This window comes from Mobula birostris, chromosome 6 (genome assembly GCF_030028105.1).
Source record: "Mobula birostris isolate sMobBir1 chromosome 6, sMobBir1.hap1, whole genome shotgun sequence".
NCBI lineage: Eukaryota > Metazoa > Chordata > Chondrichthyes > Myliobatiformes > Myliobatidae > Mobula > Mobula birostris.
Genome location: NC_092375.1, coordinates 6,946,033 through 6,967,287, shown reverse-complemented (window position 1 = coordinate 6,967,287; position 21,255 = coordinate 6,946,033). Strand labels below are relative to the sequence as shown.

Here is a 21,255-nt window from a genome sequence, read left to right as displayed (position 1 = left end):
TCCCCTCTATCGTCAGATTTCTGAATGGACAATGAATCACTTATTTTTTGCTCTCATTCTGCACTATTTATATATGTTATTGTAATTTATAGTTTTTAAAATGATCATGTATTGCATTGTACTGCTGCCGCAAAACAAGAGATTTTGTGACATATGCCAGTGATATTAAACCTGATTCTGATTCTGATCTTGATTCGGAAAGCTTGAAGGAGGTGTGGAGGGTAAGTTTTGGTAAGAGAGTACTGGCTGCTGGGAATGGGATGGCAGGGCTGGTGGTAGGAGCAGATATGATAGTGGCATTGAAGAAGGTTTTTGACTGATGAATCAATGGGAAGTCAATGGAGGGAATAGGATGTACTGAAAAATGAAGCCCTCATCTCTGTTGATCATGTTCTCTACCTCTCTTGTCTCTCCCCTCCCTCACCAGAGCGGCCATCCTTTGTGAAGAAACCAAATAGCCAGGTTTTGCTGGTGGACGAGACGGTGGAGTTCAAGTGTGAGGCTCGAGGAGATCCTACGCCCACCGTGCACTGGAGGAAGGAAGATGGACAGCTGCCCAAACTCAGGTACCAAGGGTCTGCACTGGGCATGCTGGGTGACCTGCGGGAGGCACACACAGGCCTGGGACAGCATTTGTGTTTCTGCCTCTTGATACCTCCCAAAACGCATGGGGACTAGGTAATGTGGATTAATGATGGTGGTGGGGGGTGCGGAGGGGTGGGTTAGTGGGTGGAGGTGTTGATCAGCCTTACTGCTTAGGGGGAGTAACTGTTTTTGAGTCTGGTGGTCCTGGCGTGGGTGCTACGTAACTTCCTCCCTGATGGGACTAGGACAAACAGCCCATGAGTAGGGTGGGTGGGATCCTTCACAATGTTACTGGCCTCTTGTTGGCATCTTTCTGTATGTATGTCCATGATGGAGGGTAGGCTGGAACCGATGATGCGTTGGACAGTTTTGATTAACCGTTGTAGAGACTTCCTGTCTGCCGTTGTGCAGTTTCCATACTATGTAGTGATGCAGTTTGGAAGGATGCTTTCTACTACACATCTGTAGAGTGATATGAGTATAGAAGTGCATAGTCCAGTTTTTTTCAGCCTCCTCAGAAAGTAGAGGCGTAGGTGAGCTTTCTTGATTGAGTGTGATGTGGTCTAGGACCATGAGAGATGTGGACTCTCAGGAGTATGAAACTGCTCACATTTTCCAATACTGTGGTGCCTACCTAAAGAGGGGTATGAGTGGTACGAGTTCACCTGAAGTTAGTAACTATCTCTTTTGTCTTCAGAGTTCAAAGTAAATTTGTATGCAAAGTATATACTGTATATGTCACCGTATGCAACCCTGAGGTTCATTTTCTTTCTCTCAATAAATCCAATAACTACCCAATAGAATCAATGAAAGACTGTGCCACCAGGATGGACAACCAGTGTGCAAAAGACAGCACACTGTGCTAATACAAAAATATAGAAAAAAAGAAATAATAATGATAAAAAATAAGAAATAAATATTTAGAATATGAGGAGTTCTTGAAAGTGTCCATAGCTTGCGGAAACAATTCAGTGAAGGGGCAAGTGAAGTTTGGGTGAAGTTATCCTCCCTGGTTCAGGAGCCTGTTGGCTGAGGGGTAATAACTGTTCCTGAACCTGGTGGGGTGAATCCTGAGGCTCCTGTACCTTCTTCCTGATGGCAGGAGGGTGAAAAGAGCATGACCTGGCTGGTGGGGGTCCCTGATGATGGATGCTGCTTTCCTGCAACAAGACTCCTTCTAGACGTGATCAGTGGTAGGGAGGGCTACACCTGTGATGGACTGGGCAGTATCTGCTACTTTATTGTAGGAATTTCTACTCAAGGGCATTAGTGTTTCCATACCAGGCTGTAATGCAGCCAGTCTATATACTCTCCACTGTACATCTATAGAAGTTTGCCGAAGTTGTAGATGTTGTGCCAAATCGTCGCAAACTCCTAAGGAAGTAGAGGTGCTGCCATGCTTTCTTTGTAATTGTCCTTACATGCTGGGCCCAGGAGAAGTTCTCTGAAATGATAACACTGAGGAATTTAAAGTTGCTGACCTTCACCCTTGATTCCCAAATGAGAACTTCAATTTCCTCCCCCTGAAGTAAATATCAGCTCCTCAGTCTTGATGACATTGAGTAAGAGATTGTTGTGGCATCACTCAGCTAGCTTTTCAGTCTCCCTCCTATATGTGGATTTGTCCCCACCTTTGATTCGGCCAACAACTGTGGTGTCGTCAGCAAACTTAAATGTGGCATTGGAGCTGTGCTTAGCCACACAGTCAGAAGTGTGTAGAGCAGGGGGCTAAGCACACATCCTTGTGGGCACCTGAGTTTATGGAGATCGCGGAGGAGATGTTGTTGCCAATCGGAACTGACTGGGTCTGCAAGTGAGGAAATCAAGGATTCAATTGCACAAGGAGATATTGAGGCCAATGTGTGGGAGCTTATTGATTAGTATTGAGGGGATGGTAGTATTGAATGCTGAGCTGTAGTCGACAAGAGCATTCTGATGCATGCATCTTTGCTGTCCAGATGTTTCAGGGTTGAGTAAAGAGCCAATGAGATAGTATCTGCTGTGGACCTGTTGTGCCGGTAGGCAAATTGGAGTGGTTCCAAGTCACTTCTCTGGCAGGAGTTGGTATATTTCAACACCAGCCTCTCAAAACATATCATCTCTGTGGATGTAAGTGCAACTGGATGTCTTGTTGACATTGAGGAAGAGGTTGTTCCACCTCCTCCCTGTAGACCGTTTCATCATTGTTGATGAAGAGCCCCACCCCACCACTATTGTTTCATCAGCCGACTTGACAATGTGATTACTCAGATGTTTGGCTGTGCAGTGATGTGCGAGCGGAGTGTACAGCAGTGGGCTCGGCACACAGCCCTGACAAAAGAATTGTTTTATTGTTTTTTTTCAGTGATGTGAGACCTCCACTGGCTGGGGTTGAGCACAGATGCTGCTTCCCTGCTATCCACAGTATATCATCAATATGCAAACTAGTATGTACGTCAGGGCAGTGCGACGTGGACAGCAAGTTGTTGCCCAGCAGCGGGCTGCCCCTCTCCATGCAGCTGATGAACCCAAAGGAATGGCAGGGACCGGTACAGTTTGGCACCAGCAGCATTCAGGAGCTGCCAGTCAACACTGAGCTCAATGTAGGACTGCCTCAGGGACTCCAACTCCAGGTTTTTCCGGGGTTTACTCCCAAAGCCTTCCCCATTAATGAGTATAGCCTCAAGGCAGTGGAGGTTTGAGATTGGAGATTTCCTTCTCGTAGATGAGCTGCCAACCATGTCTGATGAGCTCCAAGTCCTCGATTGGGGGTTAATTATAGGCAGGATAAATGAATATAAGAAATAGCCCATCGAGCCTGCTCCACCCTTCAGTAAGATTGCGGCTGATCTGGCTGTGGACTCCAGCGAGATCCTGTTGCTCTTTCAAATATGGTTGGGGCTTTAAGTGCACCCACTCCACAAGGTGTCATTGAAAAAAAACACGTGTGTATGTCAAGGCAGCTCTACCCTGAAGACGCAAACAACAGGAATTCTGCAGATGCTGGAAATTAAAGCAACATACATCAAAGTTGCTGGTGAACGCAGGAATTCTGTGGATGCTGGCCTGCTGCATTCACCAGCAACTTTGATGTGTGTTGCTCTACCCTGAAGAGTCAGTTCAGTATTCTGTACTCAGGTACCTGCAGTGAGATTTCTGACTCGAAAGCCTCAGAGTATCACTCTAGTTCAATTCCAAACCTCCTTCGTGGAGTTTGCACCTTCTTCCTGTGACCGTGTAGGTTTCCCCTGGGTGCTCTGGTTTCCTCCCACATCCAAAAGGCACATGGGTCGGTAGATAAGTTGCCCCCAGTGTGGGGTGAGTGGTAGAATTGGGGGAGGGGGTGAGCTGATTTGGGTATTTAGGGAGAATAAAAAGGGATAGGTAAGTGGGCACTTGATTTCTGGCATGAATGGACTGAAGGGATTGCCACTCGATCAGCAGAAATGAGACTCTACTCAACCACTGCTGACATAGGATTTGAAATGAATCAATGTATTTTATTTTCTTTTGTCTTTACCTCCCTCTGTCACAGTCCTTCTTTCCCCTTCCCTCCCTCGCAATCCTTTCTCTCATTCTAAATCCCTTCCCTCACTTGTAATCCCTCCAGACATCCTCCTCCTAACCGCGTGAGTTTTCTCTGGGTGCTCCGGTTTCCTCGCGCATTCCGAAGATGTACGGGTTAGGGTTAGTAAGTTGTGGGCATGCTATGTTGGCACCAGAAGCATAGGGACACTTGCATGCTGCCCCAGCACAATCCTCAGTGATTTGATTTGATCTGCTGTGTGCTTTGATGTATGTGTGATAAATAATGGGCGTCATTGTAGTGTAGTGATTAGCACAATGCTTTACCGTACCGGTGATCCGGGTTCAATTCCCACCATTGCCTGTGAAGAGTTTGTATGTTCACCCTGTGACTGTGTGGGTTTCCTCCAGGAGCTCCATTTCATTCCACAGTCCAAAGACGTACTAGTTGGAAGGGTAATTTGTCATTATAAATTGTCCCATGATTTGGCTAGGGTTAAATTGGGGTGGGGGGGGGAGTTGCTCGAAGGGCTAGAAGGGCCTATTCTGCACTGTATCTCTAAGTTAAAAAAGAAAATAAAACTAATCTTTCATCTTTCGTTTCTGTGCTTAAAATGCTGCTTTATTTATCAGATTGATTACAATAAAAACATAGAACAGTAGTACAGGCCCTTTGGCCCACAGTGCTGTGCTGGACTAATCCCTATTTACATTAGCCCCTTCTGCCTGAATATTGTCCATATCCCACCATTCCCTGTATATTCATATGTATCTAACAGCCTCTTAAACATCTGTCTAGTATCTGTCTCCACCACCACCTCCGGCAGCGCTTTCAATGCACCCAGCACTACGTAGAAAAACCTGCCCCACACATCTCCTTTTGAACTTACCCCGTCTCACTGTAAGTGCATGCCATGCGCTGTTTAGACATTTTGACCTTGGGACCAAGATACCAGCTTTTAAGACCAAGTTTTGGCCCAAGAAATCAACTGTTAATTCCTCTCCATAGATACTGCATGACCTGCTGAGTTCCTCCTGCGTTTTGTGTGACCAGCACACACTGAATGTTTCAGGAACAGCTTCTTCCACTCTGCCATCTGAATGGACAATGAACCCATGAACACTGCCTCACAACATATGCCAGTGATATTAAACCTGATCCCATTCTGTTTACTCCGCCTGTGCCTCTACTTCTATCAGGTCTAAGTTCTCAAACTTATTGGGTGTAGCAATTTGGGGCTTCTGAAGTTGCAAAGTCCTTGTTCTCTTTGCCCAGAGAGTTTCTGCAGCCCCCTCTTTCTGATTGAGTAGTGTCTCCACCTTCCGCACCATTTCTACTGCCCCTGCCACGGCTGGATGTCCTTATCCCTTCTGGAGTGTGGTCCCCGGGTTCCTATTTGTTGACTTCAGCCAGCCTCCCTAATCGGTGCCGATCTCCTCCCCAGGTCTGAGGTCCAAGGAGGTAACACACTGATCATTCAACATGTGACGGCTGCTGACGTGGGGACATACAGCTGTGTGGCCGAGAACATTGTGGGGAAAACGGAGACCTCAGTCACATTGACGGTGCACGGTGAGTAAATATTGCCTGCCCATTATGCTGAGGGAGGAGCTGACGGAGAGAGAGAGGGTGAAGCAGGAGAAGGTAATAGAATTGGGGGGGGGGTTGGAGAAAGGGAGATGATAAAGGAATGAGGGGTTTAGATAGGGTAAATGTAAGCAGGTGCTTTCCACTGATGTTGGGTGACACTAGAACTAGAGGTCATGGGTTAAGGGTGAAAGATGAAACACATGAGGGGGATCTTCTTCACTCAGAGAGTGGTGAGAGTGTGGAACGAGCTGTCTGTGGAAGTGGTGGATATGGATTTGATTGCAACATTTAAGATAAATTAGGATAGGTACATGGATGGGAGGGGTATGGGGATGGAACTAAGCAGAATAATGGTTAGGCATGGACTAGATGGGATGAAGGGCCTGTTTCTGTACTGTAGTGTTCTATAGTTCTATGACTCTACATAAAATGTGGAAAGTAAATGAAGATACAGAGAGAGACTGAGAGAAGGAAGGACTGAGAAGGGGAATTGGAGAGGACGAGAACAAGGTAAATAGTAAAAAGAGGGGATGAGAGAATGAAGGATGTGGGAAATGGAGAAATTGAAATTCAGTCAAGTTTACTATCATCTCCGTACATCCGTGTGTGTACAGGTGCAATGACAAACTTACTTTCAGCAGAATCACAGACACAGCATCAGATAAGCAGCATTCACAGACTAAACTTCAGCATTAGTGAAAAACAGTTCTAAGAAAGAACCCAATTAGAACAAGTTTAGTGCAAGCTCGTTATAGTGTTGCCAGTGATGAGGGTTGTGAACATAAAAAGAGTGAAGCAGATAGAATTTTTAACTTGAAAATAAACTTTATCCATCAAAAATATATTCAGGTACAAAACTATAGTGCAAGGCTCACTACATTCTTAGTGTTTACATTTACATAAACAGTGTTATCTGTTCGAGATACCAGTCAGTTTCAGTTTTGTAGTTGGCATCATTATCATTCATGTCGCCTTCCTGTATGATACACATTTGAAGTGATTGTGTGTCCTCCAGCCTCCCGGTGTGTATTGGTGGAAGGAACTCAGAGTGCGGTGCAGTTGTTACCCACATTGGACTTCAGTGCGCCCCTCCGCATGTACTCCTGCAGCTTGGAATTTGCCAGTCTGCAGCAATCCCTGATGGGTATGTCACTGTGCTGGGAGACCAACTAGTTACTGGCAGGTGAAAGTGACTTTCACTGAGTTGATGCCTATCTCAGTGTGTGTGACCCTAATAGAAGCCCGTAGATCCTGACAAACTACCTAGCATCCTTCTCCAGAACTTGTGTGCAAATACACAATTTGCAAAGAGGTGGGTTCTTCGTCAGCACAATTGGCTTGATGGCCAATGTTGGGAGCAATGTTGGTCTAGATTTTTTTTCTAGATTCCTGCTAGATTTTTTTTACAGCTACGTGGACTATCCATTGCTCTGAGGAGGAAATTTTTACATGGCCTGAAAACTGCATAGCACTTTAAATGTTTTTTTTGTAATATGCATGCATATTATGAACATTGACTAGACAGCATTGGTGTTCAACTGGCCGCTGGTTTATTAACAATGAGCTATCAACTTCCATTCTGTGCTTATTGTTACAATTTTTAACAGTATCGTAACTTGAAACACTGACAATGTAAATACATTGAAACTCTAAAATGTTTTAAAGTAAAGATGGCACATTTATTATTTAGAAAATTTATGAATTATATTTTGAACATAACTAATTACAAGGTATCTCACATTCATAGTAGCATAGATTGCAAAATTATATTAACATTATTTAAAAGAAACTCCAGCTGCACAGCAGCAAAGGGTATGAGCGTGGGGACATTTTGGTTACTACGTGGCTGCACACCAACGCAGCTTAGAGGGAACAGTGGCTGGGTGTGAGGAAGGATCTGACTGGGTGGCCCCCTGTCACTGCCACCCTAATGAGGTTTTGGTGCTTGGCTGACAAGTAAGGTAGCAGTTAGTGTAACACTTTACAGCACCAGAATTAATTCTGGTGTTGTCTGGAAGAAGCTTCTTCAATCTACCCATGACATATGTTTGAGTCAAATTTCAAAATAAATTTATTATCAAAGCATGAAGATGTCATCATATACAATCTTGAGATTCATATCTTGCGGACATTTACAGGAAAATAAGAAATACAATAGAATTTATGGAAAGCTACACATAACCAAAGAAGGACAAATAACCAAGAGTACAAAAAAATTCCAATAGTGCTAATAAAAAAGTAAATACTTCTTAGAACATGAATTGTGGAATCCTTGAAAGTGAGTCCATAGGTTGTGGAATCATTACAGTGTTGAGGTGAGAGAAGTTATCCTTGCCTGTTTCCTCTGGGTTCTCCAGTTTCTAATGACATACAGGTTAGGATTAGTGAGATGTGGGAATGCTATGTTGGCACAGGAAGTGTGGTAACACTTGCAGACGACCCCCTAGGACATCCTCAGAATGTGTTGGTCATTGACACAGACGAGGCATTTCACTCCATGCTTTGATGTACGTGACAAGTGAAAGCAGATCTAATTTTGTTGGTGAGTTCTGGTGATGAGGTGTTCTGCCAGATGTTTTGGACAGTCTCTTTGGGACAAATCTAAACAGAACAGAGATGTAGACATGGGTGAGGCAGCGGGACTTACAATGAAGTAGGGCAGGGCAGGTTTTAAAGCATTCTAACCTTGATCTGTGTTTGAGAGTGCAGATTATTATCAAAATCAGGCTACGTCCTTGTCCTGCAGTTTCCTGTGATGAACTTCCATTTATCCCAGGTGGTAATCAGCTCTCATTGTAGGTGTGATCTCATTCAACAACCACGCAACACTCACCCTTGTTCCTTTCCGTCTGAGTGTCCCTATCAGAATCGTTTTATCACTGACAGATGTCGTGAAATATGTTGTGTTGTGGCAGCAGTACAGCACAAGGTATAGATACAAAAATTAATATAATACATAAATAAATACAGAAATAATGCAAAAAGAGGGTAAATATTGAGGTCATGTTTGTGGGTTCATGGACCGTTCGGAAATCTGATGGTGGAGGGGAAGAAGCTTTACTTACTGAGATACAGCATGGAATAAATCCTTCCGGCCCTTCGATCTGCGATGCCCAGCAATCCCCTGATTTAATCACGGGACAATTTGCAATGACCAGTTAACCTAGCAAGCAGTACACCTTTGGAATGTGGGAAGAAATCAGAGCACCTGGAGCAAACTCATGTGGTCACAGGGACAAAGTGCAAACATTTTAAAGGCAGCAATGGGAATTGAACCCTGGTCACTTGTGCTGTAAAGCATTGTGCTAACCACTACACTGCCGTGCTGCCTAAAATGGTACAAGCTGTTCCTAAAACATTGCATGTGGGTCTTCAGGCTGCCCTACCTTCTCCCTGAAGGCAAGAAGAAGGGTGCTCTCCACCACCCCTGCGCACCTGGTTTCACCTGTCACCTTCTAGCTTGTACTTCCCCTCCCGCCAACTTCTATTTCTGGCTTCTTCCCCCTTCCTTTCCAGTCCAGATGAAGGGTCTCAGCCTGAAACGTTGGCTGCTTATTCCCCTCTGTAGATGTGGCCTGACTGGCTGAGTTCCTCCAGCACGTTGAGAGTGTTACATATGTCTGTTTGTGAGTGTGAGCATGTCAATGAGTTAGCGTGTATGCTTCCATGTATGTGTGTATGTTGATAGTGTTTTTATGTTTTGGTGTGCATGTATAGAATGGCACTGTCGCACAGTGGGTCGAGCTGCTGCCTCACAGTCCCAGCATCCTGAGTTTGTTCCCAAACCCCAGTGCTGTCTGCGTGGAGTTTTCATGCTTTCCCTGTTAGCCCACATGCTTGGATTTTCACCGATGTTCCAAAGACATGCTGTACTTAGTTAGACACTGCCTGTTACACTGCTGGCGTTTAAGGCACCGATGAAGGTTCTCCATCTCTGGGGGTGTTCAGGGCTTCCTTCAATAAGTCAGTAGCTTCCTCTCGGCTTTCACACTGCCAGCCGCGTAAGTCCTGGAAGGAGGCTCAGGAATACCATCGCATACAGATGTAGAAAGATTCTTCATTGCTGTTTCCATAACACTTTTGATTTTGATCAGTCAGGGTTGTTAGCCCTGAACTGAACACCCGAAGCTGGAGAACCAGTGGACCACTCTTAGTCTGTTGATGTTTTCCGATGAGACCCTTCATCTGGAGAATATCTTGGCCCTGATGGAGAGCAAAGGAGGTTTAGCAAAAGATCACTGGATTCCAAGGATTAAATTAGCAGGAACAATTCCAGGAAGTCCAAAACAAGGACAACCTGGAGTAATGTGTCCACTTCAGGTCGCCTCATTACAGGAAGGATGTGACAGTTTCCTGATGCCTCCACAATCTCTATTGCTACCTTTTTCAGAACCCTGGGGTGCAGCTCATCTGGTCCGAGTGGCTTATGTACCCTTAGGTCTTTCAGCTTTTTGAGCACCTTCTCCCTTGTAATAGTAACTGCACCCACTTCTCTTCTCTCACACCTTTCAACACCTGGCACACTGCTAGTGTCTTCCACAGTGAAGACTGATGCAAAATACTCATTTAGTTCATCTGCCATCTCTTCCTCCCCGTTATTACTTCTCCGACCTCATTTTCTGGTGAGCCTATATCCTCTCTCACCTCTCTTTTATTTTTATGTACTTGAAAAAGCTTTTTTTTCCTATCCACCTTGATATTGTTTGCTAGCTTGCTTCCATGTTTCATCTTTTCCCTCCTAATGATTCTTTTAGTTGCTTTCTGTAGGTTTTTAAAAGCTTCCTAATCCTCCAACTTTCTGCTAATTTTTGCTTTGTTGTATGCCTTCTCTTTTGCATTTACATTAGGTTTGACTTATGGCGTCAGCCACGGTTGCACTATTTTGCCATTTGAGTATTTATTTGTTTTTGGAGTACATCTATCCTGCAGCTTCCTCACTTTTCCCAGAAACTCAGGGCGTTGCTGCTTTGCTGTCATCCCGGCCGGCATCTCCTTCCAATTTACTTTGGCCAACTCCTCTCTCATACCACTGTAATTTCCCTTACTCCACTGAAATACTGCTACATCAGACTTTACTTTCTCCCTATCAAACTTCAAGTTGAACGCAATCATATTGTGATCACTGTGTCTGAAGGGTTACTTTACCTCGAGCTCTCTAATTACCTTCAGTTCATTACATAATACCCAATTCAGTATAGCTGATCCCCTACTAGGTTCAACAACAAACTGCTCTAAAAAACGATCTTGTAGGCATTCAACAAATTCATTCCCTTGAGATCAATTACCAACCTGATTTTCCCAATTTACCTGTATGGTGAAATCTCCCATAACATTAACCTTTTGACGTTCCTTTTCTATTTCCCATTGTAATCTGTAGTCCACATCCCAGGTACTATTTGGAAGCAAGTATATAACTGCCAACAAGGTCCTTTTACCCTTGCAGTTTCTTAACTCAAGCCATAAGAATTCAATATCTTCCGATCCTTTGTCACATCTTTCTAATAATTTGATGCCATTCTTTACCAGCAGAGCCACGCCACCCCCTCTGCCTACCTTCCTATCCCTCCGATACAATGTGTAACTTTGGACATTCAGCTCCCAACTACAACCATACCTCAGCCACGATTCAGTGATGGCCACAACATCATACCTGACAATCTGTAAAAGTGCAACAAGATCATTCTCCTCATTTCTTACAGTCCATGCATTGAGATATAACGCTTTGAGTACTGTATTTGCTATCCTTTTTGGTTCTGCATCCCTAATGCACTGATACTCACCCTGCTGGCTGCAATATGTCTTATCATCTGTCTGCCCTTCCTGACAGTATGACTGCACACTGTCTTTGCTTTTTAACCATCCATCCAATCCTGAGTCGTTTCACTCAGGTTCCCAGGCCTCTGCCAAATTAATTTAAACCCTCCCCAACAGCTCTAACAAACCTGCCTCTGAGAATATTGAATTCCCCCTCAGATTCAGGTGGAACCCATCCTCCAGGAGAGATCCCAATGATCCAGGAACCTGAAGCCTTGCTTCCTGAAAAGGCTTCTCAGCCACACGTTTATCTGCCAAATCATCCTGTTTCTACTCTCACTGGCACGAGGATTATCAAGATGGTTTTAAAATGTTGCTGGTGTGGCTGCCTCAACCACTATTTCTGGCAGTCCGTTCCAAAGACGCACGGCTCTCTAAGAAAGGAAACAGCCTCTGATATCCCTTTTAAATCTCTCGGCTCCGGTCTTCCACTGCCCTCTAACCCCTCCCTTGGAAAAAAGCATTGTGTGCTTTCACCCTGCCTGTGTCCCTAATTTTCTTACCTTTATGAGGACATCCCAGCAGTTACCAATGCACCTAAACCCACGATCACTGTTAGCAGTACCACCAGGCTCAAAGAGAGCTTCTACCCCACTGTAATAAGGCCATAATAACATAAGGTATAGGAGTAGAATTACTCCATTCAGCCCATCAAGTCTGCTCTGCATGGCTGATTTATTTTCCCTCTCCTGCCTTCTTCCTTAAGCTTTGACGTCCTTATATCAATGAACCTGATCGAGAACCTATCAACTTCCATTTTAACCTCCCAATAACTTGGCCTCCACAACCGTCTATGGCAATGAATTCTACAGATTCACCACCCTCTGGCTAAATAAATACTTCCTTTCTAAGGCTATTTGAACGGTCTCCTAGATGGACTCTTGGCCTCACAATCTATGACCTTGAACAGCACTTTCTCTGTCGCTGTTACTCTTAATTGTGCTGTATGTTTCGATGTACATATGACAAATAATACTAATCTTTCTCCTGCATTGATATTGTTTTACCTTGTTCCACCTCAATGCATTGTGTAAAGATTTGATCTGCATGAACAATATGCAAAACAAGCTCTACACTGGAACACCATACAGTACAAGCATCATCAATAAACCAACTCCAATTCCTATATAAGGTTACTCCTCAGTTTCCTGTGAGCACTGAACTGATTCCACAACCTACGGACTCACTTTCAAGCACCCTAAAACTCATGTTCTCAATATTATTTGTTATTTATTTATTAGTTACTATTATTATTTTTTGTATTGCGGCACAGATAAGAGTATACAGAGAGTATCTTTTCCCAAGGGTAGAAATGTGAAATGCCAGAGAGCATGCATTTAAGGTGAGAGGGGGTAATTTCAAAGGAGATGCGAGGGGCAAGTTGTTTTACGCAGACAGCGGTGGGTGTCTGGAATGAGCTGCCTGGGGTGGTGGAAGAGGCAGAAACATTAGGGACTTTTAAGACACGTTTAGATAGGCACGTGAATATGAGGAAAATGGAAGGATATGGACATTGTGTCGGCAGAGGGGGATAGTTACACAGGGCACAAAACAGTACAGCACTGTGCTGGTCCTTTAGCACACAATGTTGTGACGATCTTTTAACCTACTCAAAGATCAATAGAACCTTTCCCTCCCACATAGGTCTCCATTTTTCTGTCACTATAGTTACCTGCACTGCACTTTCCCTGTAGCTGTTCCACTTTATTCTGCATTGTTATTTTTTTCTACTTCAATGCACTGTGTAAAGATTTGATCTGTACAGACAGTATGCAAGACAGGCGTTCCACTGTATCTCGGTACATGTGACAATAATAAACCAATTCCATTTCCAATCTCCTACATTCCAGTTTAGATCGCCAACCCTATCACACTCCGCAGAAAAAAAAGCTGCAGTGCAAGCCCGCTCCAGAGATTTATTTGTCTGTTTATTTACAGCTTCCTCTATTCCTCTCAAAGGAAATGAGACATAACAGCGCTTGACTGACTGATAACTTTGACCCTTGTGAATACACAAGACTTCAGATCAAGGCTGATAAGAAAGCGACCGAAACACATAAACAATTCATTCCATTCCTGGGAGCTGATTTGGAAATACTCATGTTCTGCCATCTCCACACCTTCTGCAGGCTGAAATTCATGATCTTGGAGCCTGCGCGTTGCCTCACTGAGAACAAATGGGCCTTGACACAGAGGTCATGGACTTCTCCTTCAGTGCTGTGAGCGCTGGTGCCACGATTATGTTACTCGATTAGTCAACCAGGTGCCTGTCCTCACAATGCAGACAGTTCGACTTGCAGCTTGGGTCTATGAACCAAATTAGCCTTCAGCTCCCTGCGTAGGGGAGAATGCAGGCGGAATCACGCACACTAATGCAAAACACAAGCCCAGAGCTCACATTGTCAAAGAGTAGCAGAGGGCAGCACAGTGGCATAGCAGTTGGCACGACGCTTTTCAATTCCTGCTGTTGTCTGTGAGGAGTTTCTGCATTCTCCGCATGTCCACGCGGGTTTCCTGCGGGTGCTCCAGTTTCCTCCCACATTCCAAAGGTTTATATGTTAGGGTTAGTAAGTTGTGGGCATGTGGTGTTGGCGCCGGAGGCGTGGCAACACTTGCGGGCTTCCCCCAGTACAACCCCACTGATTTGATTTGACTCAAACAGCGCATTTTACTCTTATGTTTTGATGTATGTGTGACAAATAAAGCTAATCTTTACATCTCGTTATAAAGAAACAGTGAAGTACCTTTGTTTACATGCCATCCAGACAGATCATTCCAGAAAAAAGTACTTTGAGATTGTGTACAGAAGGAGGACGAGTAGAGATTAGAGGATATAAGAGCATTAGACCACACGATATAGGAGCAGAATTAGACCATTTGGCCCATTGAGTCTGCTCCGCCCTTTCATCGTGGCTGATCGATTTTCCCTCTCAGCCCCAGTCTCCTGCCTTCTCCCTGTACCCTTCAAACCCTGATCAATGAAGAATCCATCAACCTCTGCTTTAGATATACCGTTAAGGTTACAGAGGAAGTGCAGACCAGACACACAAGTAAGGGACAAGGGCCATGACATGTAGGTTTGAGGTCAAGAATTAATACATTCTTGTTCTAAAATTCAACCTTTTTGGATAAATTTAAGAGTCTTACTGGAACAAATTACTGGAACTCAACTTCCACATAACCCTGTATTATTTCTATTAGGTGGTATTGAAGGGATAAAACCGAAACTTAAACTGAATAAATACCAGAAAGAATTCATAAAAATTGCATTGGCAGTAGCCAAGAAGGCTAGCAGTTACTTGGAAATCGGATTCGTATTTAAGTATGAATCGTTGGAACAATGAAATATCTAGTTGTATTCCACTCGAAAAAATTACTTATAATTTAAGACATAAATATGATACATTTTTGAATATTTGGCGCCCTTATTTACAAAAGATAGGATGGCATATTTAGTTGCTCCGATGATAAAGATATTGGTCCCTTTGGGAAAGTAATAAATAAATATACTAAATTTATTTTGAATCCTATGGAGCATGTGGAAACCTTCCAATATCCAGGCAGTTCTTCTTTCTTTTTCTTTCTTTTCCTTTTTTTTCCTGCTAGGGGTATATATTGGGGGGTAGGGTTAAGGGGAGCGGGGAGGGTAGTCATTATCTTTCTATGTAATCACTTCAAAAACAATAAAAATTATTTTTAAAAAAAGAATTAATACATTGTATAAGAGATCTGTAATAACAGCAAGATGGAGCCTGGTGGTATGTTCCGTCAAACATCTTCTGTCTCCTGGGTGGGATACAAGTGCTCCTGGAATATTGAGCCTAGAACACCACAACACAGTACAGGCCTTTCAGCCCACGATGTTGTGTCGACCTTTTAACCTGCTCTAAGATCAATGTAGCCATTTCCTTCCACATAGCCCTCCATTTCTCATTCTTTCGTTTTAAGAGTCTTTTGCTGTTAATGTCCCTAATATATCTGCCTCTACCACCACCCCTGGGACCAGTTCCACGCCCTCTCCAGTAAAGAAAATACAGCTGACATCCCCTTAATATTTCCTTGCAATCACTTTAAAGCCTTCATATTAGCCATTTCCACCCTGGAACAAGTCAATGACTGTCCAGTCTTTCTATGCCACATATCATCTTGTACACCTCCTGTCAAGTCACTTCTCATCCTCCTTTGCTCCAAAAAGAAAAGCCCTAGCTTGCTCAGTCTATCCTCATAAGACATGCTCTCTGATCCAGGCAACAGCCTGGTAAATCTTCTCTGCACCCTCCTTCACGTTTCCACACCCTTCCTATAATGAGGCAACCAGAAATGAACACAATATTCCAAGCATGGTCTAACCAGGATTTGATAGCACTGCAACATTACCTCACAGCTTCTGAACTCAATCCCCTGACTAATGAAGACCAACACAGCATGGGCCTTCTTAACAACCCTATCAACATGCGCAGCAACTTTGAGGGATCTATGGATGTGGACCCCCATTAGCCTTGTATTCTGCCTTCAAATTCAAACTTCCAAAGTGTATCATTTCACACTTTTTTATGTTGAACTCCAGCTGCCACTTCTCAGTCCAGCCCTGCATTGTGACAATGTCTCACGGTGGTCAATGACATCTGCTGCGCTATCCACAATACCACCAACCCATTGATGACCAGAATGTGTTATGGTTGCAGTGCGATTAGATGTGAGTTCTTGCTATGAGTGAGCACATTCAAGGTGTTGAGTGGCTAACTCCAGTTTCTAATCCGCATGTTTGCGTTAATTTATCCTCTTCCAATGCCCTGTCAGGTTGTCCCATTGTGCTTTGTAGTCTCCTCCTGAAGTGTCAACAACTTGCTCTCCCATCATTAGCAATGGAGTACTGGCTGGTTCAGTAATAGCTGGTGCTGATGGAGGGAAAGAGTGAGAATCAGGTTTATTATCACTGACATATAGTGTGAAATGTGTTGATTTGTCACAGGAGAAAAGTGAAAAGACAAAAAAAATATAAATTACGTAAATACAGTAAATATTTCATACATACAAAGGAATAAAAAGGTGGATTCATGGACTGTTCCGAAATCTGATAGTGGAAGGAAAGAAATTGTTTCTGAATCATTGAGTGTGTATCTTCACATTCCTGGTAGTAATAATAATAATAATAATAATAATAATAAGGCATTGCCTCGATCAAGGATCCCCACCCTTTTATTTGCCATGGAGCCCTACCACACGGTTGGGAACCCTGGCCTAGCTGGTGAGGCTTCTCAGTGATGGATGCCAGTTTCATGAGGTATTGCCTTTTGAAGACATCCTCGGTGGTGGGGAGGGCTCTGCCTGCGATGGAGCTGGCTGGGTCTATCGCCCCTTTTAGCCTCTTGCAATCCTGTGTGTTGGAGTCTCCATACTGGTCAGAATACTCTCCACCGTACATCAGTAGAAACTTGTGACATAGCAAATCTCCTCAAACTCCTCATGGACAACTGAGGGAACTATTAGTCCAAAGACAGTGAGTTGGCAAAATGTTTCCATGGTTTCTACTGAAAATTGGATTACCACCTCCCCTACATTTTAAGTCAGATAATGGATTGTACCAAGTCTATCTATATTGAATCTGACATTGTAGTTTCCTGAAATTAACCTAGCAGTGGCTATTGATGCCAAGTGAGTCATTCGTGGACAGACTAATTGTCATTCTTCAGTATAATGAGGGATGTCTCTAGGCATTGCGGGTGTAAATACGTCTTATATTGCTCATTTCTGTGTCTGGTAACATAAATAACTATTCCATTGTTGCTGCTTGAGGTAGCCTCCAACCTGATGGCATAAATCTCAATTTCTCCTTCAGGAAAACAAATTCCTCCCCCCCCCCCCCCCCCCCATTCCCCATCCTGGCCTCTTACCTCTTCTCACCTGCCAATTACTTGCCCCCGAGTCCGCTCGTCCTTCCCTTTCTCCTATGGTCCACTTTCCTCTCGCCTGGCTCAGGGTTGGATACCTCTTGCCAGAAACAGAGGGGTTTCTTGTGGCAATACAGGATCAGGTGGTTAACAAAAAAAAAATGATGAAAAATACGTAATAACAGACCAACAAATTCAAGGTGATAAATGCAGAAAATGCCAAGGAAAACCAGAAACAATCCAACACATCACAGGATCCTGCAGCAGCTTAACTCAATCTGATTACTTACACTGGCAAAATCAACATCATTCAACAAATTCTTGCTTTAGAATTCAAACTTATAAAAGACACCATACCTTACTATAAATACAAACCTGATCCGGTTATAGAGGTGGAGTCCTACAAATTATATTATGACCAATCCATTATTATATTATTATATATCCATTATTATAAATTGAGATTAAAAGGAAAAGGAAATTGAACATGAACAGGGTATATATATAAACACATTGTCCCAATAATAATATTTTCAACTGACATCATCCCAAAGTCACTGTACAATAGCATTAAACAATTAGGTCTACACAGCCATGCTTATGTAAATCTCCAAATGTCCACCAGAATAATCTGAAAGTTCCGAGCAATTAAAGAAATCACTGTGCTTGGCTGTGCCCAAACCTCAGGTTTTACGGGTTGAGCTGAGAAAAAATAAAAATACAATGATAATAATAACGTTATTAATAGAGCACTTTTCATACAGATGATGTAGTTGAAAGTGCTTTACAATGAGATAAGTACAAACATGAAAATAAAAATAAACGTGAAAATCAAAAGACGAAAAGATGTTAATTAAAAGCAAAGGTTAAATAAATAAGTTTTGAGCTGGTGTTTAAAAGTGTCAACTGCGTCTGCACCCCTTATAGTTTTAGGTATGGAATTCCTTCAAAAAAGCTGACTTGCCAATTATCTTTAGAGGGAGATTGTTTAAATTTAAGAGACCAGCAGCAGAAGACCTGAGAGCTCAAGCGGGATTATGAAACAAAAATGATTCTGTGACGTACTCTGGTCCCAGACCATTAAGAGTTTTAAAACAAGTAAAAGCTTGAGGAATATGTCTGATATATTTATTTATTGTGTTTTTTATGCTGCGTCAGATCCAGAGAAACAATTTATTTCATTCTCCTTTGCACGTGTGTACTGGAAATGACATAAAAGAATCTTGAATTGATTAAAGAATATGTACAGCCCCACACTACACACAGTAAAGCATGGTAATACACTCAAATGGAAGTCTACATGCATGTAAAAAGTCACACACAAAAACTCTGGGAATTTACACACATGGGTATGAAGATGCACATAGACAAACAAACAAAGGCAAAAAGCAGCACACACACTTACACAACACACATGCTTTTAAATTCACCACGTTGCAATCATTCAGCAGGGCAGACGCAGCCAATTTACAGCTATTCTTCATTGACAAAGAAATTGGAAGGCTCGAAACTGAGTACAGAAACGAGTTGCATAGTTATCAGCGTGCTATGACCTCAGGAAAAGATGCTTGTATCAACCGTAGTCTTGGAGGGCATGCAGGGGCTAGCCTGAACAGACATTGATCACAAGCGATTAAGCAATCGTTATTCTAAGTGCTACAAACGGTGTGCTGCCGGTGAAAGAAAGGGCATCTCTGTCTCATAACCATTAAAGTTACTTGTTTGATTTTGTTTTTTTGCTTTGATGAGTCAGTGCTGCCACTTATAAGTCTAATTACACATGACCATATTCCAACCTGCCAAATCTTTAGGGCCTCCGAACTGCTGACAGTTTCAGGCCAGAAAGGGAAGGGGCATGAAAAAAGCCCATGTGCATCCACTGATTCTTCACTGAAGCCCTGTCACCGCTCAAAGATTGGCTCGTGTTCAACAACTAACTGGCAACACAACTTTAAACAGGAATCTTCACCCCGAGTGTGTGCAGTCAGGCCAAGCACTCAACCGCTGAAAGGAATGTGCAGTGCAAAAATCAATCAGCAAATTCTCTCAGGAATTTTTCTTATTTGTTTTCTTTTGGTATCACAGAACGGTTGTGGCATGGAAGGAGGCCAATCTGTCCATCCATTCTACGCTGGCTCTGTGTAGGAAGAGTCCTTCCAGTCCCATTTACCATAATTAGAATCAGAATCAGTTTTAATATCACTGGCATTAGTCATGAAATAATGTTGTTTTCAAACAGAAGTATTTAATTAAAAAAATAAATTACAATAAGAAATAGATATAAATAAAAAATAAAGTTATTTATTTATTTATTAAGTAGGTACTGCAAAAACGGAAAAAGATAGTGAGGTAGTGTTCATGGGTTCATTGTCCATTTAGAAATCTGATGGCATAAGGGAAGCATTGACTGTGCGTCTTCAGGCTTCTGTACCTCCTCCCAGAGGGTAACAATGAGAAGAGGGCATGTCCTGGGTGATGAAAGTCCTTAATGACACTTTTTGGAGGCACCGCCTTTGGAAGATGTCCTTATTGATGGGGACCATGATGGAGCTGGCTACCAGGAAAGCCTGAAAGCATGTACCACTAGGCTCAAGGACATCCTCTATCTTGCTACATAGGACTATTAAATGGTTTCCGAATATGACAAGATAGACTCCTGACTTCACAGTTAAACCTTGTTGTGATCTTTCATTTTATTGTCTACCTGCATTGCACTTTCTCTGTAGCTGTTACACTTTATCCTGCACTCTTGTTTTTTGTTTTACCTTGTTCTGTCTTGATGCACTGTGTGATGATTTGATCTGTATGAACCATATGCAAGACAAGCTTTTCACTGTATCCCAATACGTAGGAAAATATATGAGGAGGCATAATTTTAGGGTGATTGGAGCAAAGATTACGGGGGATTTAAAAGGTAGAGGTGTTTACAGAGAGAGAGAGAGTGGTGAGTGCGTAGAATGTGTTGCCAGGAGTGGTGGTAGAGGCAGATATATTAGCGACATTCAAGTGACTCTTTGATAGGCACGTGGAGGATAGTAAAATGGAGGGCCATGTAGGAGGGAAAGGCTAGATTGATCATAGAGTAGGTTAAAAGGTTGGCAAAACATTGAGGGCCAAATGGGCTGTACTACATTCTGTGTAATAATAAACCAATTCCAATTCTAATACTAATATCTGTTCAAAGTAAATTTATTATCAAAGTACATATATGCCACCATATACAACCCTGAGATTTGTCTTTTGTGGGCAGCCACAGTAAACACTAAGAAGCACAATAGAATCCGTGGAAAACCTCACCCAACAAAGATGCACAAACAAACAATGTGCAAAAGACAACAAACTGCAAATACAAAAAAGAGAAAAAAAACAAAATAATAATAATAGGTATTGAGAACATGCGATGAAGAGCCCTTGAAAGTGAGTCTATAGGTTGTGGGAACAGTTCAGTGTTGGCGTGGGTGGAGATGAGTGAAGTTATCCCCTCAAATTGTTTCCCTTTAGTTACACGTGGGTAATTGGTTTATTATTGTCTCGTACTGAGATATGGTGAAGTGACTTGCTTGCATGTAATCTAGACACATTCATCATCATCATTATTTGTCATGTCAAATGATGTGGGCAATCATGATCTTTTCATGACCATGATTGTCTAGGCAAATTTTTCCACAAAAGTGGTTTGCCATTGCCGCCTTCTAGGCAGTGTCTTTACAAGACGGGTGACCCCAGCCATTATCAACACTCTTCAGGGATTGTCTGCATGGCTTCAGTGGTCACATAACCAGGACTTGTGATATGCACCACCTGCTCCCATGGCTTCAACATGACCCTGATCGGGGGCTAAGCAGGTGCTACACCTTGCCCAAGGGTGGA

At 43.0% G+C, this 21,255-nt stretch overlaps 1 protein-coding gene across 1 annotated transcript in view; it reads left to right on the top strand.

Annotated features, from left to right (window-relative positions):
* Window positions 1-21,255, top strand: part of robo1 (roundabout, axon guidance receptor, homolog 1 (Drosophila)) — a 368,472-nt gene that overhangs the window by 243,226 nt on the left and 103,991 nt on the right. Inside the window, exons 5-6 of the mRNA XM_072259842.1 lie at window positions 428-566; window positions 5,535-5,662. Of these exons, the coding sequence (XP_072115943.1) occupies window positions 428-566; window positions 5,535-5,662 (267 nt within the window). The remainder of the gene's footprint in view (window positions 1-427; window positions 567-5,534; window positions 5,663-21,255) is intronic.